At 38.3% G+C, this 25,646-nt stretch overlaps 1 protein-coding gene across 2 annotated transcripts in view; it reads right to left on the bottom strand.

The window, feature by feature from the left end:
- Positions 1-3,792: 3,792 nt before the first annotated feature.
- LOC307121456 (insulin receptor substrate 1-B) overlaps positions 3,793-25,646 on the bottom strand; it is an 85,181-nt gene continuing 63,327 nt past the window's right edge. Inside the window, exon 3 of one of the 2 annotated variants that reach the window (XM_079809051.1) lies at positions 3,793-5,193. In XM_079809051.1, the coding sequence (XP_079665177.1) occupies positions 5,186-5,193 (8 nt within the window). In that variant the 3' untranslated portion in view covers positions 3,793-5,185. The remainder of the gene's footprint in view (positions 5,194-25,646) is intronic. The other variant, XM_079809050.1, reaches the window with a different exon arrangement.

The following is a 25,646-nucleotide window of genomic DNA, read 5'->3' as shown; positions in this document are numbered from 1 at the left end:
TAGACAGCTCGCTATTCATAGATGTATAGCCCGAGATACTGTTACACTGTCGCTCTGTAGAGAGAGGACACTGAACGCATGGCAGGGCACATACTGTGGAGGCCGCTTTATAGGTAATTGAGATAAAGTTACATGATTGTCAGAGATGTGAGAGACATACAGTAAAGCCGCAATTCCGAGAAATGTCATAATTATGAGAAATACAGTCTGAATGATAGAAGCCATATGTGCTTGCGTTATAGTGTATAATTGCTATGTGTGTTTTTTTTTTCTCTTGATGTCCTGAAATTGAGCCAAAAATAGAGCAAATCTTTACGATACTTTTCAAAAAGCCCCACATTTCAGTTACATCTAGCTTTTTTTTTAACAGATATGAACACAAATACATGAGTAGCATGATATAAACTTTGGCTTGCCTGCCCTTTTGTGAAGCAGCTTGAAATTCTCAACATTACAGCCTATACGTGTATGTGGAGCCTATGCATAGTTCGTCAACAGGAACCAAACACAGAGTGCATTTGAATAGCTTTAGTAAAGTTCTCAATGTTTCTTCCAACGTATAGAAACAGCCTCTATCATCTTAAAGGGATAGTTGAAAATTAGCCCATGATTTACTCTCCCTCAAGTCATCTTAGGTGTATATGGCTTTCTTCTTTCAGACGAATACAATCGGAGTTATATAAAAAAATGTCCTGGCTAATCCAAGCTTTATAATGGCAGCCCAAAAAAGTGCATCTATCCATCATATAACTGCTCCACACGGCTCCGGGGGGTTAATAAAGGCCTTCTGAAGTGAATCGATGGGCCTGTGTAAGAAAAATATCCATATTTAAAACTTTATAAAGTAAACGAAGAAAGTGTAACGCCTCTCGCAGTTCAAAACGCTTACACTATGTCTGACATCTTCACGCCAGTTACGCTTTTTCCGTAAATTGAATACGGAAGTCGGTCTGGCGAAAGCTATAGATATTTTACTTTATTAAGTTTTAAATATGGATATTTTTCTTACACAAACCCATCGATCCACTTCAGAGGGTCTTTATGAACTCCCCAGAGCCGTGCGGAGCAGTTATATGATGGATGGATGCACTTTTTTGGGCTTCACAAATTTTGGGCTGCCATTATAAATCTGGGAAGAGACATTTTTCAATAAAACTCTGATTGTATTCGTCTGAAAGAAGAAAGTCATATACACCTGAAGGGTAAGTACATTTTTGGGTGACCTATCCCTTTAAGGGCTGGTTCACACAGAACGCGATTTTGCTGTTATAAGCATGAGATGCAGGTCAGTAGAACGAAAAAAGTGCAAGGTCTAGAGACACATTTAAAAAAAAAAATACTTTTAAGTAAAGCTGTGTCACGCGCGAGTGTGTGTGTGTGTGTTGGGTAGGTTTAGGGGTAGTTTAGGGGGATAGAATGTACAGTTTGTACTGTATCAAAACCATTACGTCTATGGAATGTCCTCATAATGTAGTTGCACCAACATGTGTGTGTGTGTGTGTGTGTGTGTGTGTGTGTGTGTGAGTGAGTCAGCGAGAGAGAAAGACCCAATCCCATTAAAATCCTGTAGAAATGATCCTACAGGATATTTATGTAGTGTCTTATAAGACAATTCCCTCAGAATCCAATAGGAATCAGATAAGAATCTTATAGGACAAGTCATAAATATCCTATAGGATTTCCAATGGAATCGTATAAGAACGGTTCCAAAATATGATAGAAATTCTAAATGGAATCTTGTTCAGGTTTCCTATAGGAAAACACATAAATATCCTATAAGACCACTTCTAACGGAATCCTATAAGAACGGTTCCAAAATATGATAGAAATTCCTGGAGTTTCTTATTGGAATCTTTAGGATTTTTTTACAAGGGTTATAAGACTTGGATTAGCCAGGGCTTTTTTAATATAACTCTGATTGTATTCATCTGAAAGAAGAAAGTCATATACACCTGAAGGGTGAGTAAATCATGGGGTAATTTTCTTTTTTGGGTGAACTATCCCTTTAAGGGCTGGTTCACTTCACACAGAACGCAATTTTGCTGTTATAAACATGAGATGCAGGTCAGTAGAACGAAAAAACCCATTTTTAAAAAATGAACTTTTAAGTTGAGCGCCGTGTTTTTAGAAAGCTGTCACGCGCGAGACGCTGCAAAAGACGTGAGACAAAAGAAGATATTTTGAGAAATCTCTCAGTGTTGTTTTGTCCATGCAAAAGAAGTCAATGGGGTTCGATGTTCTTTGGATCCCAGTGTTCTTCAAAATATTATCCTTCCTGGATGAACTACCCCATATTTTCCCTTGTAACTCCAACCTCGACTTCAGTGGTATTGGAAACATATATTTTTCAGTATTGTCTTTGGCTTAAAGCCGAGATTGGGTATCATTCTTTTAAATGAACAATATGTGGGATTCCGCTTATGATTACACTGCGAAAAAACTCCAAGTTCTCCAAGTACAATCAGCTTGGATGTTTAAAGGGATAGTTCACCCAAAAATGAAAATTAGCCCATAATTTACTCACCCTCAAGTCATCCGAGGTGTTTATGACATTCTTCTTTCAGATGAATAAAATCTGAGTTATATTACAAAAGTCCAGGCTAATCCAAGCATTAGAATTGGATTTATAGTTGCTCTGTTTTTGAAGTCCATAAAAAGTGCATCTGTCCGTCATATAACTGCTCCACGCGGCTCTGGGGTGTTAATAAAGGCCTTCTGAAGCGAATCGACGCGTTTGTGTAAGAAAAATATCCATATTTAAAACTTTTTTCAAGTAAACTTTCGGCCGACCGCCTTCCCTGTTCAATTTATGGAAAAATGGTTGAAAGTTCCCCTGCCGATCGAAAGACTAACGCGACCAGGTCCGCTCGTCATGACGTCACGTACGCATTATGAGTTTCACTTTCAACATCCAACACTTTTCCACAGAAGGCGGTCGGCCGAAAGTTTACTTGATAAAGTTTTAAATATGGATATTTTTCTTACACAAACGCGTCGATCTGAAAGAAGAATGTCATATACACCTCGGATGACTTGGGGGTGAGTAAATGATGGGCTAATTTTCATTTTTGGGTGAACTATCCCTTTAAGTAATTTCAACTTAAATTACATTAAACTGACTTAGTTGAATCTTGTATAACTTATAAAAAAGGTGAAAATTGCTTCTCTTATTTTGATGAGTTAAAGTAATGTAAAAAACATATGTTGTCATAACTTATTGATCATATACATTTTTACAGTGCACAGGAGAAACTGGTTCTGTTCGTTGTGTATTTACATTATGGGCTGTTATGTGTGTTAGACCAGATCAGTCTGGATCCAATACACAATAATTGAACAAGCAATTAGGAACAAAAATGATATGTGTACACAACAGTGTTGGGTGTACTTTATTACTAAGTAATCTAATTACTTTGCCATTGAAAAGTAAAGTATGAGATTACTCTTAATTTAAAGTTACTTCTGATGTATCACATTAAATATTGTATAAACTATTCAACAATTCTATATAAAACAATGGTGGATTTAACATTTAAATCAAATGTTAAAATGTATGTTTTAATAACCTTCTCCCTTTACGCACTTTGGGCAGTTTAATAATAATTTATGCAATTTTATATAAATTAAGAGCCGTTTCAAGTCTATCCTTGCATTGTTTAACTGGTCGAGGTTGATACGGGATTTAGAAAGTAACTAGTAACTTGTAATCCAATACTTTTTAGAGAGAGTAATTATTACAGTAATCTAATTACACTGTTTAAGATGTAATTAATAAATTACTTTTTTTTTTTTAGAGTAACTTACCCAACACAGGTACACTAGTGCAAACACAGCTGTCACACACTGAAACGCATAAATATTCAATACCTGAGGTCTTTCAGAGGCCGATGACAAGGCAGAATGTGTGTCCTTGTTTAAAGGGATAGTTCACCCAAAAAATGCAAATTCTGTCATCTTTTACTCACCCTCATGTTGTTCAAACCTGTATGAATTTCTTTCTTCTGTGGAACACAAAAGAAGATATTTTGAAAAATGATTGACTTCTATTATATTGACAAAAACATTCTCAAAATATCTTCTTTTACGAGGTGAGAAAATGATGACAGAATGTTAATTGTTGGGTCAACTATCCCTATAAAATATTTATAACACATATTCATCATAATAAAATAAAAAAGGGGATAGAAAACATAGGAGAGGATCACGTTTTTAACACTCCTGTTTTTATTTTACCACTGTTGGCCAGCAAAGGGTGTCACTGTGATACAGTGTGTGGGAACGGTTCCCAAATAAAATCCTTTTAAACCCCCCCATCCCGGACTATCATTGGTATAGTCCAGTGTGGATTGGTCAGCTAGCATCCTTGCGTGCCAGTTGAGGTAAGCTACCGCAGGACACCATCACAGATGCACCCCACCCTTAGAGTAAAAATAGACGCTTGGTGTCACTGAGCCAAATGTCTGTTACTGGTTCCTTTCAGGACACTACTGTGAAGAAGAGAGCAGAAAAAAGAGAGGCAGAAAAGAGACAGGCACTTAAGTACTAATGCATGGGGCAAAGAGGGAGGAGAAACAAACGAGGAACAGGGAGGATGAGGAACTAGTATAGGTTAGCTGAACACCATGATGATGAGATTCATATTTACTTCATCCTCATCATTATCACCAGAAGCAGTGCCATCATGTCCATGTCTTTCCGTGACGCTCATCTTTTCCTGTCGATTACACCTTCTGTATCAGTTATGTAAAAGAATAGCATCCTTTCTCTCCAAGCGCATCAGTCAATGCTTGAGAGTCTATATTTTAGAAAGCTACGAGGCACTTTTTGTGTATATATAATGTCTGACGATTGAGAATCGCTGAATATTTTTTGTGTGAATCCTGTTTAAGCTCCTGGTGAAGGTCTACGCTCATTGGCTCCATTGTCTTCCTTCTCCTCTCTGATTGGTTACTGTGTTTGTCTGCTGAGAGTCCGGACAGCACAGACAGATGTTGCTTGTCTCGTTTGGCACTTGTTCCCGTTGATTGCAGCGGTCAATCCTTGCGGAATAGTCTTTCGAAAGTGCTTGCGAAGTTGGCTGGGTTTGTGCACGCACCTCCCTCTCTTCTGTTTCTGCTCTGGCAGGTGCATTAGTGCACGGGAGAGCGCCGGCATTACGTTTCCCAGAATTCCACGCGGCGAGGCGTCAACATTCTGAAAAAGACAGAAATGAGATGTAACGTTGCATATTCTAAAACAAATCATGGGAAGTGTTATTTTAGTATCATAGATATATAGGGGTGTAACGATACCCTCATGTCACGATTCGATACATATCACGATACGATATTATTGCGGTACTCCAAGACATATGGTGAAAGGGTAACAAATATGCTAAATTTGGTGTTACACTGGGGCTGGAAATGAATAGTCAAGTCACCTTTATTTCTATAGCGCTTGCACAACACAGATGCTTCAAAGCAGCTTTACAGTGATGATAAAGTAAGTTTTTGATTGATTAATTTCTGTTGTAAAAACTGATTTCAAAATGTAAAACCGCATGTAAAAAATATGGCAGAAAAAATGAAAACAGTAATGTAAATATTATTATTATTATAAGTCTGAAACAAAAAATTTAAAACGCATTTCAAAAAGAAGAAGCATGATTTCATCTCTTAAATGACTACGTGTGTGTTTTGGTCAAAATTTAGACTTTTTAAAAAAGCTAATTTCAGCTTTTTATCTCATCATTTGGACTTTAAATCCCAAATTTAGAATTTTTCAAGTCCTAATTTCAACTGTTCATCTCAAAATGACTGGCATGTCATGTTTTTGACTTTTTATCTAATAATGAGGACTTTAAAAATCATATTTTCAACATTTTGTCTTATAATTATGACTTAGCATGTATTTTCGACTTTTTATCTCACTATGACTTTTAAAATCATATTTTTGACTTTTTATCTAATAATGAGGACATTTAAACTCATATTTTCAACATTTTATCTTATAATTATGACTTAGCATGTCGTATTTTTGACTTTTTATCTCACTATTATGACTTTTAAAATCATATTTTTGACTTTTTATCTAATAATGAGGACATTTAAAATCATATTTTCAACATTTTATCTCTTAATTATGACTTTATGATAATTGAAATGAGCTGATCAGTAATATAGTTGAATATTTAGTGTGTTATATATTGTTATATATTTAATAGACTTGAACTTGGTGCAATGGAGACACCAGAATAAAATATTCATGATTCTGAAGCTGAAAATAAAGAAATATTTTAGAATTATTATTCAAAATTATGTAGGTCTCTTTTTACGGGTAACATAAGACATTCGGCATTATCACAAATATTCCCCCATTGCATTATTATACATTACATTCAACATTATATATAGTAGTTTAATGTAGTACTAACTAGTGAACTTGAATTTTTTCTCACTGTCATTTTCATTTTGGGTGAACTATACACAATACAGATTGTCCCTATCCACAATACATATTGTTGCATTATTGTATTGCGATATATTGTGACACGGTATATTGTTACACCCCTATTGATATACTATTACAGTTTTTGTTAAAACTATGTAAAAGCGGCAGCCCTTCCGGCGCACTCAGTGTCTGAATTCACTCACTGGTTTTCATTCACTCCTTTAACTATATAAGTGGACTACTGTAGGGAATAGTGAAGGTTTAGGGGGCGATTTTGGACACAGACAATAACTTTGTTGTGCACTTTGATCTTTAAAACATTGCAGACCTTTTAATAATAATAATAATAATATATAATAATAGTATTTGAAAAAACAAAAACATAATAAGGTCACTTTAAACAAAGAAATTAAAGAGCTAAAGTTTATTTTATTTTTATTGTTTTAGTTTTAGTATTAAATAGTGGATTTTAAGAAAAATCCTGAATGAAGTGCAATCTTTGCAAAGCAAATTTATTCTAATATAAATATAAAATACATCTCGGCTGTTAGATTTCTACACTGGTCTAACATGAATACATTTGCAGTGTAAGAACAAGGCAACTTAAAGTCTGGCTGAGAGGTCTTGTTACTTCACATGCTGTTCACTGGCAGTGATTTGTGCCATTGCAAGGAAATCAATAGATATGTTCTATTGCAGCTGTTCTTATCAGAATAACTGTTTGTACATGCATTGTACATTGAGTCGTACAGGGTTAAATGCCCTTAATGTCATAATGAGGTACAATAAGACCATATAGCCATGTAAATGGAAATGTGTTCACGGGAGGTGAATATGATCACACTTAACTCACATATTGGCTTAATGCATGCATGCATATGACAAAATATTCATGTTTGAGTCATTTAATCAATCCAATGTGCGTCACCGGTTGGTCTGCAAACATGGACCCCGGGATAAACAGAACAATCATTGAAGAATAACAAATTGATTGTCTATATTCATAAAAACAGATGAGCCAGTCTCAGCCTCACCCTCTGCCCAACATCCTTTCATTTCCACCCATTATCCTGCAATTTGTGAAAAGTAATCTGGATAAACACACACAGCACAAACAACTCATTTAAAGGGAACACCATACATTTGAAAAAATGTACAGCTTTAATGAGCTTTTGTTTTTGTTTCTAAGGGAACACACAAAATGATCAAATGTACACCCTTAATGCACTACCGGTACCTATTTATTTTAATAAAGTGCCAGCCAATGAAAAACTACTAATATACTACATCCTAAATTAAATACAGTGCACTACAAAAACAGACCTGGACCAACCCGACACTTTTGCACTAATTTTGCATTCAACCTACGGTACTGAGTATATACGCATTGATAATGCCAGTAGATTTTAGAATCTGTTGTTTGGCCATATGGAGACAATCTCATGACTGCCAAATATATGAATCGTCCTGGCTGAAATAGTGGTCTATCACTAGTGGAGACACGACACATTTTAACGTCACACGTTTACCACACCCAATCAATTCTGGTGTACCTCAAGGTTCTGTCTTGGGCCCCTCTTCTTTTAAAAAATGTTACAAATAATTAGACGCTATGGGTTCAATTACCACTGTTATGCTGATGATTTATTTTGAGCACCTCAGCCTACATTAACAACTTGCACCAAGAAACTCAAGCTTTGGCTGGAGGCAAACCACCGTAAAATGAAATCGGGTGAAAAGGAGATAATACTGATTGGCTCTAAATCTGTTGTTTCTAAACTGATAGATTTGGATGGTGACTTGATAATGCCCTCTACGAAATTACTTCTCGATTCCACTCTTCCATTTAGCCTCTTAGTCCGCACCGGTGTGTGGGCGGGGGGTTGACGGAAGTGGGCGTGTTTGTACTTTTATTTACTTTTGTTTTATAAAAAATATTCAGTCAACTATCACAAACTATGCATCATTTGAAAGCTAAAAAACGTCATGTTCCGAACTTGTTTTTGCAATAAATACACCAGAGAGGAAAGGGTTAAATGAAATGCTGAAGGACTAGCTATTTAAACATGAACATAATAAACGCAGTACTCATCTTTCATCTCCTTTCGTGCAGAATCGGAATTGCAGATTTATTTGAATGAAAAACGACTCTTTACAATTACAAATGTTCTGAAATAAATGGCCTTTTTGAAAGGACGCCTGGACTTTTCTTGACATAAAAGCTTACAGAAGCTACATTTTTGAGAGTATCATCCTCAAATGTGAATCAAAACATGATCAGACATTCAGTTTTATAGTTAGGTTATTTTCAGGCCTTTAACATTAAAGTCTCATAAAAAAAAATTCAAAATAAGAAAGAAAAAAAGAGTCACTTACATGTATATTTTACCTTGTTTTACTCTGTTCCTATACTACTTTGAGTTATTATCACTTTCTTGGGTAACAAAATTTCAAGTGTCTAGTTTAAAATAAGACCAGATTTATGAATATAGACCATAGGGTTTAAGAGCTGCAGACATTTTTATTTGGGTATGTCGTTTTCAGAAAATTCTATAAAATAGGGAGGTTTATGATCACATTGGTAAAGCTTTTTTCCACCTACAAAATATCTCTCGTATCCGCTCCTCTCTTAGTCAGCAGGATGCTGAAACTGTTGTACATGTCTTTGTCACATCTCACCTTGATTACTGTAACTCATTTCTTTATGGCCTTTCAGTTAAAAATATCAATCACAATATGTGATTTTCTCAAAAGTCTCAAAAGAAAGAATGAGCAAATTACTCCAATCCTCTGGCTTCTTTCACTGGCTAACGGTTTCCTTGCGTATAAAATAAATCTCACTTACAAAGCTCTTCATAACCTTACTTCAACCTTATGCTCCTGTTCTTTCCCTATGATCTTCTAGTGTGGGATTGTTAGTCACTCCTATGTTTAGTTTGGGAACTATGGGTGCCAGGTCTTTTAATGTTGTGGCTCCCAGGTTGTGCAATGCTACTCCTCAAAACATCCAGCACGCATCCTCCCTTCTTCCTTTCAAAAACCTCTTCAAAACACATTTTTTCTTTTACTCTCCAGCTCTCCGTCTGTACCTTGTTATGAATATGTTATTTGTTTGTGTCCCTAAACTAACTTTTTTAAGTGATTACTCCTCAGCCCTTGGTATGTGTAATGTGCTTTGTTATGGATGTTTATTTGTTACTGTTCCTCAAACCTATCTCTGTAAAGCGACTTTAGGATTTGTAAAGGTGCTTATAAATGAAACGTATTATTATACAAAACTATTGCCGTCTAGAATTTAATATAGTCTAAAGGGTATGAGGTTGTGTTGCAACCCAAAAAATAATGATTATAAAACCTCTTGGCTCTGCATGAACCAAGAGGTTTGACAAGAAGGAAAAAACAAAATTATTCTTGATGTCCTGAAAATTGACCAATGTTCCTTTCCGTTTTTGCTCTCAATTTTCTAGTCTTTGCTCTAATTGTTAAAAGGTTGCCCCCGCCACCTCTGCTCCTCACTGAGCACAGCTATATTTAGTCCCTCCAGAACAAGTCGTTCCAACCAGAACACAGACTCAATCAGAAAGAGAGAGAGAAGAAGGGAGAGATCAGTTGAGCAAACATTTGGAAAATCAGCATCCAAAAAACATATCATATGCTGGTGACCAGTCATGCCAGTCTTTTCAGTGCGGAAAGCAAAAACGTTCCACCTATTACGTTTTGTATGTCCGATAGAGATTATTTGATTCATTAGTGTTCTGATAACTGTTAAAAGTATAAAAAAGTATAGCTGCAAGCAGCAATTAAGAGGCCAAGCACAAAAAAGGCACAATGAGTTATGCAAGCATGGCTGGGAGCTTCAAAGCAACTGTAACAATGAGTAATTAAAGACATTTTTAGAATATTTTAGTCAAAATGACTGAAAAATCACTTTTCACCAATAGGTGGCGCTGTTACCAAAAACAGCTACAGCCTCAGAATCAGCTTGGCACCATCAATTTTGTTGATGCGTTATTCGAGTGATTTGTTTAATCAAAAAAACTTTTAACAACTTTTTGCCGGAATGGTCTTAAGTTGATCTGAGCCGATTTTGGCGAAATTGGACCAACGGTCTAGGAGGAGTTAAAAATATAGGATTTCAAAGAAAGTTCAACCGAATATGGCATAATTGGTATCATTGCTCTCTGTATGACTCAAGGACTCTATCAAGTTTGATTAAAATAGGCAACATTAATCAAAAGCTATTAGCATTTTTTGAAATTTCATTATGAATTTTGACCAGAAAGTGGCGGTTCCGAAACGTTTTGAGTCCCTTCAGGTCATGGTCCTGATGACACACTGAGGTTCTGTTTCATATATTTATTGGTATGCACACAAAAAACAATGACGGCACTTGGATAACAATAACAAACATATTTGCATACAACTTTTTTCTTTTTTTTAAATGATTAAATAAAAAAATAAAAATAAAAAAAAGGGTGTGTGTTGGAGTTAGGCCTAGTTAGCCTGGAAAAAGTGCATAAATGGTTGCCACTTATTGTAAAATTTGGCGAGATTCCCTTGTTTGGAGTATCTTATTTTTTCCAGTTTTAGAAAGACATACTGAGTTTCATAATGTTGCGCTAATGCGTTCGTAAAATACTGCATTTTATGACAAAATTCTGAATGGCCGATATGGAAAAATTGAGAATCATTCGACTCAAATGCACGGCATCAAAAGACACCAGATTTATAGTTTTTGGACAAACGGTTCAAAATTTGCCATTCTTCATATCTCCTGACCAGTAGGTGGCACTGTGCGGAAATTCTGCATGTAGCCTCAGGTCATGCTTGCGATGTACCAATATTCGTCTAAATATGCTAAAGCATTAGACTGGGTAAACCCAGCCCGATCTGCCCAGCGATATGATTTTGCCCTGCAGCTCAGGCTGGAAACCTGTATATTCATTTCTACTGCTTCTGTCACACTTTTGCGGGGGGGACGACGACAATCAAACGCTCTCCATTGACTTTGTATTGCGTGAGGCTGCCTCCTTGTCATTTCGAACTTATAACAAAAAACAGAACAATGTCTAGAAGCTGATATGTGTCAAAGTATACAGCAAAACAAGCTAAACAAAACCCAGAACCAAAACCCCAGAAGTTTTTATAAGCTGTTGACCCAAAAAAAACAGCATTTAAGGACAAAAAAGTGGATACAGGCAATAGAGACAGAGCACGACATGCTATATTACACTGAGAACTACACACACTGGAGGAGAATGTATTCAGCGACAGGAAATATAACATATAAAACTGACATGTGGATATTTGACTTAACAGTGAAACAAAAATGTTTACTGCACACATAGGCAAACTGAGTGTCAGGATCCCAAAATTGACCCATTATTCCTGCTGAAGCTTCACATTTTATTGCCTTTATCCACTTTTGTCTTCTTAAACGCTCGTTTTTTTGGGTCGACAGCTTATAAAAACATATTTCTGTGTTTTTTAGCTTGTTTGCTGTACACCTTGTCACAGATCAGCTTTTAGACATTGTTCAGTTTTTTGTTATAAATCCGAAATGACAAGGAGGCAGCCTCACGCAATGCAAAGTCAATGGAGAGCGTTGGATTGTTTTCCCCCCCGGTGTGGGCGTGGCCTGAATACACTCTGTCTCTATTGGCGGGTTTAACATGATGACGGATAGAGAAGCGATGGATTGATCCCCATTGATCACGCCTCTTGTGGTCTGATTGGTTGAAGGACTATCCAATTGCATACAGAGTCATTTGAATTAAGCTCGTTGATCACGCCTCTTGTGCAGTATAAAATGCAGAGCAGACTCCCCAGACCAGTGTTCAATCTTTAAGGGATAGTTCACCCAAAAATGACACAAAAGAAGATATTTCAAGCAGAGAGAGCAACCATTGACTACCATAGTATTTTTTCCCCTACTATGGTAGTCAATGGTTGCTCTATCTGCTTTGTTACAAACATTCTTCAAAATATCTTCTTTTTGTGTTCAGCCGAACAAAGAAACTCACACAGGTTTGGAACAACTTGAGGGTGAGCAAATGATGACAGAATTTTAATTTTTGGGTGAACTATCCCTTTAAATTGAGCTCGGTCTGGTGATAGCCAGACAACTAAGGCATTGCAGGAAGATCCAATTTGGTGTGGTTTTCATCAAATTAATTCATGCATTATTCAAGAATGGTTGGATTTATCAAAGAGCTTTTCATTATTTTTGTCAGCACGATGATGATGATGATGATGATCTGAGCCAATTTTGGCGATAAGTAGGTTTTTTGGAAAATTGAAAATGGCAGTAAAATTCTAGATCTATTACGGCAAGACCAAACACAGTAACATTTTCATACTCATTACCGTGCCAAACTCTCCAAGAGCTGTCAAGACAGAAATGTTTGGACAAAACCGCCTTAAACTGCTGTGCATTTCTCAGTTGAGAATCAACGATGGCAGCAATCAAGTAGAAAATTGTGCATATTACTAAAAAATACCTCTAATCACAACAGCAACTGCTTCATGCTGACAGCACTAGCCTGGACACGACAGCTGCAGTGCTGCAGGTAGAAGCCCATTTCCTGCACTAAGAGCTATAATGAGATCAGACCCCAGATCCATCCATCTCTCTCAATTCATCACGTATCCTACCATCCGTACACTGATCAATTTAATAATGCCTCTGGGACCATCTCTCTCCTCTCTTCCCCCTCTCTCTGTGTCTGGTCTGTGACATGTTTTATGTTTTATCCGTCTGTCTGGGTCGGCATACATTAGTTGAGCGTGCGTGCGAGTAGGTTGGCATGGGGAGAGTGTCTGCGGACTTTGTGTGAACATTTTAGGCACTGCTAGATGGCATTTTAGTTCAAATTACAATTGTGTGTGTTAGCATGTGTTTATGCTTTTTAAGAGACTAAGAAATAAAGGCTGATGAGAGGCCTTCCATAGCACAGTGGCATATAGTATGTAATGCCTCCTGTGTGTATGAAAGCATGTACAGACATCTATGTGTGTTGAGTGCCTGTATGTGAGAGAGTATGCGACACCGATCTGTCCTCTGCTGATAGTATACGAGTGGCGTTCTGTTTTCAATCCCTGGGGTTGTCAATCACTGACCAGCTTCACATCAAATTTTAGAGTGGCATTATGATATGTTTATCCAGGAGTGTGTATGTGCCGTTCAGTCGGGTCTCACAACATTGACATAAAACAACAGCTGTAAAGAGCTCAACACACTCTTTATGGAGAATGTCCTCAGGGAAAGTACGTGGCACGTATCATACACTGAAAGAAAGAGCAGGATAGATCAAGAGAATGAGTAAATGAAGTGACAAAAAGGAAAGTGGAAAGTAATGTGGGTTTATTAATCAAAGTGCATGTGCGTAATTGCTAGCAAGCACGTCTTGAGTCAGTGTTTGTGTGTGTAATGGAAATGTAAAGTAAATGAAAAGCTGTGTGCTTGCTGAGTCAGAAGCGCTCCATTAGAGCAAAGATTTACATATTTCGTGTGTTCATTTGTTTCATATTTCTTTTTACATGTCCAACTTTCTTTGTGTAATATTTCTGTTTGAGCATGAAAAAAGTCAACAAAGCACAAAGTCACTCCTAAGGGAGTTCTTCTCTATGTCAGTGTTTCTGAACTCCCTGAAACGCCTCCATTGTAGTCTTGAGTTTTCTTCCGGGAACCCAAAATAAAGGGGCGGGGCCTGGTTGAGTTAATAGTGTGTTGAAACCATACTCTGTAAAAAAAGATGGACGACGGCCCTTCACTATCCTCCATTGTATAAAAAGTAAAGCCGCTAATGTCCGAATATGGCACTGACATCTTGCGCTGATTTGTGACCTGAATCTTCGCAGTAGAGAGCAGGAAATAGAGCCGCCCACACAAAGTCAAAACCCCGCCCACACTCCTGCAGTATCTGTTAGTTGAGTTTACTGCAGAACAACTCATTATGTCAGTGTGAAATAAACAGTTATGGAAATATGGAAAATTTAAACTAAAGCTCGAATCTCCTCCTGAAAATCCCGAAAAAAGTCTGTTGGTGCCTCAGTGACAACTTCACTGAGGGGTGACCTCAACCCCCGTGATAAAAACGACCTAAAATGACAGAAACCATCTTTGGGAAAAAGTTATTTGCAGTGTAATTTGATTGTTTAGTTTGTCTCGCGTCCCATTAGAATACATGGATTTATGAGCTATACTGGGACCAGCCACCTGGGGGCGATCGAGGCGCTTTAGCTTCACTTTTCAGGATGTGTGCGGCACGCTTGGTTGAAACTCGCGGTTATGGTAAGGAGCATGGCATTTAAGAAACATGCTCAAAGCAGGTGACAAACACAGCACACTGATCCAGCCGACCAATCATAGCCCTTTTCCACCAGCATGAACCGGGTGCTAGTTCAGTGCTAGTACCGGTTCGAGTCGGTTCAACTGATGAGCCTTCTAAGAACCAGTTAGATACGGCGATCGGTCTGCACAGCGCCAATGTATCTCGAACAAGCTTTCCGTCAACAATGGCGAACGTTGCGTTACTATTGATGCACATGGCTTTACGATCCTACATCGGCATCAAAACACAGCGAATCCAATGCATTCGTGCAGCTCGCTGTAATTTGTATAGACGGAGATTACAATCGAGCAGCTATTAGCTCCATTAGCTGCTGTTTCAAAAATGGCGGTCACAAGTTTGTGTTCGTCTTGTTGGTCACGGTGACCCCGGCCCCAGCCCCTGACGCAAGCGGTTCTTACTTCTCGACCAGCTATGTTTTGGTTCTACTTAAGAACCACTTTTCCTGGTTCAGAGCTTGGGTGTGGAAAGACAAAGAACCGATTTGAAACTAGGCTCTGGCTCCGAACCCGCACTCAAACTGCCTTGGTGGAAAAGGGGTATCAGAGCACACTGCGCTTTTCCGAAGGCGGGGCTTCATAGAGACAGGAACTAAACAGAGCAATACTGACAGACTGGGAAGAGAGGTGCTGCAACAATGTCAAATATGTGAAAAATATGAACATTCAAACATAAAAACCTGTTCTAGTAGATCCTAAAAACAAAATCAAGTCTTTGTTAAAGGGCATAATGTGGCCTCTTTAAGTCTACGCCACAGAATGCTGCAGATTTCCCCCCAAAATCAACACAGAAAACGTGAAAAAAAAGCCTGCATTTTCCATCAGGGCCTGGTGAAAACCCAACAATGAGCACTAAACTAACAAACACACACTGCTGACTCATCTGTACCCTTCTCTCTCTCTCGCTCCTCAGGATTAACCACTTTTTCGTCTTTGCAGAAACATGCAACATAGACCATAGTCTGAATGTCTCTCTTTCCAGGCATAATAAAGTATAATATAGCGCAGCAATAATGTCACTATATAATTAAAATATCTTAAATATTTCCATGCAGCCCTGTAAAATTAAATGACATCTATCACATACAGAATATTCGGCGTCTTGTGAAGTGAGTGATCTGAGATCTCAGTTCTGCTCACTGCTGTGCCCTTGGGCTTGACATTTAACCCTGGCTGTCGCTGCGATTCACACATGCAGCAGAAAGACGGACGCGTTTTTCATAAAAGTTTCCAATAATCATAAAAATGCTAAATGTTCTTTTTGCCCTTCCAAATGCATTAATAATGTTACAAAATATTTTTATTTATAATAAATGCTGTTCTTTTGTACTCTATTCATACAAGAATCTTGAAAAAAATGCATCATGGTTTCCGCAAAAATATTAATCAGCACAACTGTTTTTAACATTGATAATAATCATAAATGTTTCTTGAGCAGCAAATAATATTCGAGTGATTTCTGAAGGATCATGTGACACTGAAGACTGGAGTAATGATGCTGAAAATTCACAGGAATAAACTGCATTTTAAAATATATTCATATAGAAAACAGTTATTTTAGATTGCAATAATATTTCACCTTTTTAATCAAATAAAGCCAGCCTTGGACAGCATAAGAGACTTGCAAACTTTACAGACACCAAACTTTTGAATGGTAGTGTATGGTATATGGACTAACACTTTTAGTCTGTAGTGAACATAAGTAGCTTAAAATAAAATAAAAAACAATAGAAGTCTATGGTACTCCAAGAGACAGCTAAGTAAATGTGTGTGTGTGTGCTCACAGTTAGGAAGAGTGTTGCCCTGGATTTTAACAGGACTCAAGAGTATGCGGTACATTTATTGAGTAATGCTGACTGAGCCCTTTCAGAGCTTCAGTTTTGGACTGAATTTACCCACGTCCCCCCCACACGAACATACACACGTTTACTTATCCATCTAAAAAAAGGACAGAGTACCATAGACTTTTTATAAACCTGTATAAGCTATATATACATACACACGTTTGAATGACAAAAAAATATCCCATAAAACCTTTGCATTTTTAGAATAATAGACTTAGTTTGTTTATCATTTCTCCAAACGATGACCCTGAAAGGGAGGTTTGGTCAGATTTAGCCTAATTTAGCTCAATCTGTCCCTAAAGAGTAGCTAAGTAAACACGCACACAGCTACTCTGGGAAACCAGGCCAAAATACAGATCCAAAATGCTGCCTGATCAAATGACTAATTATTAATAGGAGTTTACTTCTCTAGTTTTTTCCTTCCTTCCCTCCATCCACCTCTCTCTCTCTCTCTTTCAGTGCCATTCCCCCTTTCCCCTGAAAGTTTAAGGTTACACTCTGTAACTCTATTCTGCAGAGCTTCAGTGAGAACTTATGGCTTCAGTGCCTGTCTGGTGAACGAACACACACACACACACACACACACACACACACACACACACACACACACACGTTTGTTTCGCTATATAAGTGAGGACATTGCATAGACTTCCATTCATTTTTTTTATCAGGTTAATGCCATTTTCTATCGCCTAACTCAACCCCTACCCCTAAACACAACCCTCACAGAAACATGCGCAAAACACTAGATTTAAATAAAAACTTGTTTTGGCCGATTTATAAGCCTTTTTAACTAGCGAGGACCAGTAAAATGTTCTCACTAGTCGGTTGTCGCTATATAAGTGAGGACCCGTCAGCTTTCACAAGTACACACACATGTTGGGTTTTCATGTTTTATGGGGATTTTCCATAGACATAATGGTTTTTAGACTGTACAAGCTGTATATTCTATCCCCTATCCCATCACAGAAAACCTTCTGCATTTTTACATTTTCAAAAAATATCACTTAGTATGATTTATAAGCTGTTCTCCTCATGAGGGACCAAAAAAGGACAAGGATTTCAGACATTGCCATCTTTATGCGGACATTTTGTCCTCATACACTCTAAAAAATGCTTGGTTAAAAACAACCCAAGTTGGGTTGAAAATGGACAAACCCAGCAATTGGGTTGTTTTATGCTGCGTTCACACAAAACGCCAATAGAGCGTCAGGAGCGAGTGATTTCCATGTTAAGTCAATGGAAAGGCGCGTTGACGCGCGTCTGGAGGTCCCGCGGAGCGATGGACGCGATTTCGCCTCATTCGCATGTCCAGTTCGCGCAATTGAACGTCTTGTGCGAGTGGTGCTTTTTGTGCATTTACACATTTGACACGAATTCGCGTCTGACGCCCGAGTTGAAAAATCTGAACTTTGGCATCAATTCGCGCCGCATTAACCAATCAGGAGCCTGCTTGCTGCTGTCACGTGGTAAAGTGACGTGATGAGCAACCCTGCATAATTTAAGAATACTACTATTGTGTCACAAAATGTAGTTTTAAGACTTTTTCAGGTGAGAATGTGGTTGTTTAAAGCTCAAATCTGTGGTTTATTTATAAAGAGAGCGCCTATTTAAAAAAAATGATCTTGTGTTTGTGGAGTTGTGAGATCCAGGTGATCACCGGGCGCTCAGCGCTCATAAACCTCGGCGAGAGCAGCCTTTCCTCGGCCAGTCCTTCTGACGTTTGCCGCTGGCTCTGATGTTCTGTAGTGGTTTGTCTTGTGTGGATCTAACGGGCGATCTTTGCTCTCATGAATCTATCATTTGCTGTCTGCCAAATCGTTTTGACTGAGGGCAAAGAGAAGTTTCATAACTGTACTTTTTAAGGATATTTAAATATACATGCAGTGAAGATAATGTAGGAATTGCCTGGACCACATTTGTGTGACTATTAAGGTTTAATATATATTTTTAATGAAAATGAAAAGAGGCAGAGTGGTGTTTTATGACATATTTCCCCTGGAGCGTCTTGAACACGCATCTATTTAGCTTTAAACGCTCAATTTATACGCACGTCCAATTCACTGTGGACGCGCGAATGGATTCAAAATGTTCATGCGTCAAACTAGATGCGGTAGACGCGATTTTGACGCTCTATTCGCGTTTGGTGTGAACAGCATAAGTCAAACATTTAACCCGACCGCTGGGTTAAAACCACCCATTTACCTTTTCAACCCAACTTGGGTTGTTTTTAAACCAGCATTTTTTAGAGTGTAACGTAGGGTTTACCAGGAAACAGAAAAGACTGTGTCCTCCCTGGCTCATCTCTAAATGAGGGACGAACAACCGAGACTAACTCTCTTCCTTCTGCCACTTTCTTTTCACCTATCCATCACATTAACAGCCATTGCACAATTAGACAAAGATCTTGTATTTCTGCCATGATTTATCCTGTGATGGACTGGCCCTCCGTCCAGGGTGTTCAACCCAGCATAAACTCTACATAGGTCAAGCGGTTTAGAAAATGGCTGGATGAATAGAGGGATGTCTTGGGAAGCACTGTCGCCTCACAGCATGAAGGTCCCCGGTTAGAGTCCCGGCTAAGGAGTGTGGAGTTTGCATGTTCTCATTGTGTGGGTTTCCACCGGTTTCCCTCACAATCCAAAAAACAGGCAGTATAGGTGATTTGAAGTCGCTTAATTGTCCGTAGGTGTGAATGCCTGTGTGTGTGAGAGTACCAAGCCATGTAATGGGGAGGTTTGGGGAAAGACTTGACAACCTACCCTGGAAAATTCATGGTCCGTCTCTCGCGTATGGCATGAGAGGGCCATAGAATCAAACCAAGAGTCATTGAGAGAGAGAGAGGCTATAAGAAATATTGCAGAATAAATGTAAAGTATTATACTGAAGTATTTCCTAAATTAATGAATTATGAAGTGCCATGTGCAATCAAACTACCTTTTCTCAGAAGGTTCCTTTAAAGCAGTTGCTTTAACAACATTGTGAATTATTCTTACAATTGAACATTTTTTAAAAATATTTTAATATAATTTTAAAATAAAGCTATACTCAGCATCATTACTCCAGTCTTCAGTGTCACATGATCCTTCAGAAATCATTCTGATATGATGATTTGCTGCTCAAGAAACATTTATAATTATTATCAATGATGAAAACAGTTGTGCTGCTTAATATTTTTGTGGACTGATATGTTTTTTTCAGGATTCTTTGCTGAATAAAAAGTTATTTTTGAAATAATATAAATCTTTTGTAACATTATAAATGTCTTTTCTCTTTTGTCAATTTAATGCAAAAAAATATCATACTGACCCGAAACCTTTGAACGGTATACATTTTAAAGACCGGCTTAAGTTTTTAATGTTTAAAGGTCCCATGGCATGAAATTTTCATTTTATGAGGTTTTTCAACATTAATATGAGTTCCCCTAGCCTGAATATTGTCCCCAAGTGGATAGAAATGTTGATCGGCGTAAACCGAGTTCTGGCTGTCTTTCCCTGCCCTTGAGAAAATGACAGGCCAGACTAGCCAATCCTGAAGTCTCCTGGTTTGAAGTCAAAACAGGAAAGGTTACCTCCCTTTCCTCCGCCTAGAGAATTTGGCACGCCCAGGCGAGCGCTATATTTGTTTGTCCTCAAGAGATCATGGCTTTTAAACGAGCGAGGCATGCCAGTTTCTCCGTGTTTGGATGTACAAATGAAAACAGAAGTCTTTTTTCAGTTCCTTCTGATCTGTGATCAGTGATTTCTTATGTGTAGCTAATTATTTATTATTCGTGCACACGCTGCGGCTTCTCTCTCTCCCGACAGAACGGTGTTTTCGTGTTTTCTATCTTGTGAGTCAGTGTTTTTGTACGTCCTCGTCGCGTCTATCCAGGGCCGGCGTTTGCTATAGGCGAGCTAGGCGGTTGCCTAGGGCGACAAATGTGTTGGGGGCGCGCGCAGGCGCCCTCTAGTGGCGCCCTTTAACTTACTTCCCATTAAGCATAGAATTAAAACAAGCGAAATAAAACATACTGTTTATTAAACATGATCATCCTTGGGCGCCCCCTCAGCCGTACGTTTAATTACTTAACCTGATTATTAGATTGAATTGAAAGTGAGTATTGTCGAGCACAGGCGTTCAGGCGTTAGGTCAGGCATGTGCTCAGCACTGGCGCGTTCTTCAAAAATGTGGTCTAAACCCTCGAGTACACAGGGACGGAAAAAGAGAAAGGCACACGATCAAAAGAAAGCCCAGTATAGAGGTAAGTCTTCTCATCTCAGCCATAAAGCTGTCAAACGAAATAAATTTACTTCGTAGTATTACTACTACGCATTTCACTGACAATAAGGAAATCCAGACGAGCCAAATTTTAATGCTGCGTCAATTTTGAAGGTGAATAGAAATGCCAGAAACAACTGTTCATCTTTTATTATTTAAGAAAGGGATAGAGCTACAAGAACTTATATATTTTAATTTTTGTAGTGGTAAGTACAGTGTATCCATAATAGCACTTTTGTTTGTAGAGGGTATAGTTAATCCAGTTTATGGGTCATAATTTGTGTATCATTTAAGTCATAATTAGCTCATAATAAGTCTAGGAGTAACTATAGGAGCATTTTTGTTTATATAGTTTTTATAAATACTTAACCCATTTGTGCCCAATTTTTTTCTGAATGGCATGTTCTGCATTTATTTTCCCCAGGTTTTTGTATTTTTTCTTGAAAATTGTATTTGAATCTGTGGCAACTATAGTTGCCGGTGGGCAAATATGTTGTATGCACTCCTTCAATGTCAAATATGTATAAGAGGAGAACATTTAGCATCTAACTCAAAATAACTGCTTTCAACAGATCAATCTTTATTCATAATCAAATTTATTATGTTTGACTAAGTATACTAAAAACTATAGATCTGTTGTAAGATGTGTTTTGTTTGGATGATTCTAGAGACCTTCATGACGTTGATATATATATGTCAACTAAAAATACTTATTAGGAACATGAAAATATCCTTTCTCCGGGAGGGTTTGCCTTCGTTGTGCTCCCTGGAAGTAGGAGTAGGAAGTTGGCAGTCTCATGTGACAGGAAGTTAATACTTTTTTTTTTCTTGAATCCTTTATTTGGTTGAATGCTTGTGTGTCATTAAGATATAAAACATGGATAATATCTAGAAAAATACTTACAGAAGGAAAATGACACCTGTACACTGGCAACTATTTGCCGATGGGTTTTAACAATTAAGGGGGGGGGGGGGGGCGCAAAACTCAATCTTGCCTAGGGCAACCAAAGAGCTAGAGCCGGACCTGCGTCTATCTGCTCTACAATGTGCATACAGTCATGAGTTTCTGCTCAACATCGGCAGACCCACATCTCTTTAGAGATAAACCTCACGCACGCCGAGGCTCGGGCTGCACTGACCGGTCGGCCTTCAACATCCCCGACCCCCAGTACTGCATCTGGCCCACAGCGGAGGCACCAAACGCGGCGCAAGATTAAGCAGAAGGGGGGTAAGCGTGAGCATATCCGGGCTAGCCAGCCTAGCCCCACAATAAACTGGATTACATTCGAATACTGCTGTTGTGTCTTTGTTTGCGCTGTGTACTCAATGCGCGTCACTGACGCTTTTCATATGATTGGAACATATCTAAAAATAATGCTATAATCAACACTTACTCGTGGTACATTGCATGTGTTACAAAGTTGGTATAATAATGATGAAGACGGACTCGGCGTGACTGGGACTCGTGTTTATTCAGAACTCTCAGATACAAACACAATAAACTCGCGCTGACAGACAGCGCTCTCACAACTCAGTAGTTACTATAAATAACTTTGTTAGCAATCGCTCCGTCTCTGGTACATTAGTGATGTCCGGTTCGCGAACTAATCAGTCTTTTGAACTGGTTCTTTTTAGTGAACCAAATCAGTTCACCAAATCGGACTGAATCGTTCTAAATGGTTCGCGTCTCCAGTCAGCGCTGATTTACTAAAGTTACTAACTCTATGACATGAGTGACAGTCCCTCCGACTAGAAATAAACTAATAACCTGAAGTATATGCTGTAACTACAACAGTTCACTGAACTGAGACATGCTGAGAACTGATGTGAAGTGAACTCAGGTCCATCCGTCTCTCTGGCAGCAGCTCGTGCCTCGTAGACCTCGTTAAACCACGCCCCCTCCGCTCATTTCAAATGCAAAGATGTCAGCCAATCACAACGGTGGGCATTTTTACTGAAGTCTCACAGCAGACACGCCTCTTGAAACAGGGCATTCAGCCACAGGGCAAACATCAGTATTGAAAAAATGCCTTTTATTTCTAAATTATGACATTTTATGATGTAAAAATCATACTAACAATATAAGTACACCTCAGGAAACATTATAAAATAATAGAAAAATGCCATGCCATGGGACCTTTAAGACAAACCATGTGCAATATGTTAAGACAATTCATTGTTCAAGAACACCGCTGCTGAGTATTTTCCACAGTTTACCAAAGACAGTCTCAAAAACACGGTTTAAAATAGTCCTTGTTCGCTACGTCACAAACATGTGACCAATCCTGTTACATGTGGGGCGGAACTTATGATGAAATATATGTTTTCAAAGCGTTTCTAAGGATGCTGATTGTTAGAAGGCAGCTCTGACTCTGAGATGGTGAACGGGAACATGGTTTGTATAACATTAGCAACACATTATTAAACACATTATTAGCTGTTTAATAACGTAGTCAGGCAAAAGGCTAATCATTTCAATTACCGTTATGTGTCTGACATTGTAGAGAGTGATATAAAACGCCTGTAATTCACTCTTCCTCTTCTGAATCAGTTTCTGGCTCAAACATATTCAACTGAAATTAACCAATATTTCCACTTGACATTGTGCAGCGTTTACAACAGTAAAGTTGAGTGAGTGGATCAGGTATTCTGAGCTGGTGTGAGTGAGTGGAGGCGGGGCTAATTTGCATATTCATGGTTTTGCGTATGCTAAATGAAGTAAGGGTGAAGCAATATTTTAAGGCAGTAAAACAATATTTTCACATGAAAAACGTTTAAATATGACATTTTCATTCTCAAAGATGAGTATTAAGGGATACAATGATTGACTGCAGGGGGACTTTAAGTGCTCAATACTATTTGGGGCAGCTGTATGCGGAAAGCAGAGCTAAAAAGAGCGAGAGAGACGGAGAAGTAATACAAGAAAATCTTTTTTTGTCTTGTCAGGGTAGCTCATAAAGCATGTCACAGGAGCCCTGCAGTATTTAACCTGCCAACACACACACACACACACACACACACACACACTTGATGAATGACATAGACATCATTCACAGAAACAAAAAGAGAGACGCTGTCACATCGATCAGATTAAAAACACGCTGGACAGAATCAGCCCAGTCATGGCATGTATAATATAATGTGCAAAAGCTGAGAGTTTGTTCTCTCACCCAGGGCTCCAGAGTGCGACTAAATGGTCGCATTTTGCGACTAAAATTTGAGAGCGTGCGACTGAATTTTACATCCAGTCGCACATGTGTGACCAGTAAATTTGCCAGCTGTCGGTACTGGAGAAATTAAGAAAATACACTTACTAATTATAATTGATAGACGTTATGTCTGGCAAATTCTATCTTTGCCAGCCGTTTCTATATGAGATAATATTAAACCATTTGTCCGTGATGCATTTTTGCCATTCGCAATGCAGAAGAGAGAAAGCGGGCGAGCTCTCTCACGTGGAGCTACAGCGAACACAACACCACAGTCAGCTTTAATGAGTGACGAGAACTAAACAAAAGTTTAGTCTGCCTAAACTTTAGGGTTGTGCTGTGATATTAATCTAATTTTATTTTCGATTTTGGCTTCCAAGAATTATAAAAAGATGGTATGAGGTAAAACTATTCCTATACGGCTATAGGAATCCGTCGAGCTCATTCCCTTCACAGCCTTGCGCTGTCATTTCTCCTTAAACCTAAACTAAACGTCAGATTCAGTGATTGTTGTAAACTGCAGTCTCTACTGTTGCTAAACTGCGGGATGTGTTTGATAATAAAGAGCTAATAAATGCACAATAATCCGCGCAAGAGACGCTGTTTCCAACTTCAAGGCGGCTTATGTGTGTGTGCTGCGAAATGGACCGACTTGCACTTTATATTTTAGGCTTCGTGTGTGCGTCTAAACCATCAAATAAACAACAAATAGCCGGTGTCAAAATGACCGGATTGGAGAGTAGTTATTTTAACAGTTTATATCTTAAATGGGCGTAAATAGTTTGGAGAAATAGGAGAATATGATATTATTAGTTCTACATTCGATCGGTCTTAAAGGGGCAGCGTCTAATAAACCTGCTGACGATTGAGCCATTCATTCGAATCAAACAAGAGGCAAAGAGAAAATATTCGCATCTCTTGAATTAATAACTTTAGCTTTTATAAGCATTAATCTATCAGTTTATACAGTGAAAACTATGCAGTGTTATTTTACATTTCATTACTTTATTAGATTTCTTTGTGGGTTTGTTCTTTACTGTAATATTAATGTTAGCAGACCTTCCGAATGCCTGCACACTGGTCCATTTACAAATAGATGTTTTATATTTTTGTTCAAACTTTGCGGTTTCTTTTGCTATAGATATTTTATTTTTCAGATTATAAAGCCATGTTAATTGTGTTCTTAATTATGTTTTTTTTTTTTTTTATAAAAAAAAATAAAATAAAGTATAATAAAAAGAACCGGTAAGAATACTGTTAAAGTACCGGATCGATAAGCAGTATGGGTAAGAGTAGTAATACCATTAAAACCTTAACGATACCGATCCCTATTAGTAATACAGTGGAAATTAGTAGATTTGGTTAGCATGTTGATTTACGGTGTGCGCCCCTAAAATTTCGGGTTGTGCCCCTAAAATTTTCAGTTGGGGGCCACTGTGCTCCTAGTGAAAAAAGTTAGCCTGGAGCCCTGCACACGCACATACACACACACACACACACACACACACACACACACACACACACACACACACACACACACACACACACACACAC

This window comes from Gobio gobio (assembly GCF_949357685.1).
Source record: "Gobio gobio genome assembly, chromosome: 2".
Classification (NCBI taxonomy): domain Eukaryota; kingdom Metazoa; phylum Chordata; class Actinopteri; order Cypriniformes; family Gobionidae; genus Gobio; species Gobio gobio.
The sequence above is the reverse complement of the archived record's forward strand: the minus strand, read 5'-3'. Positions and strand labels throughout refer to the sequence as shown.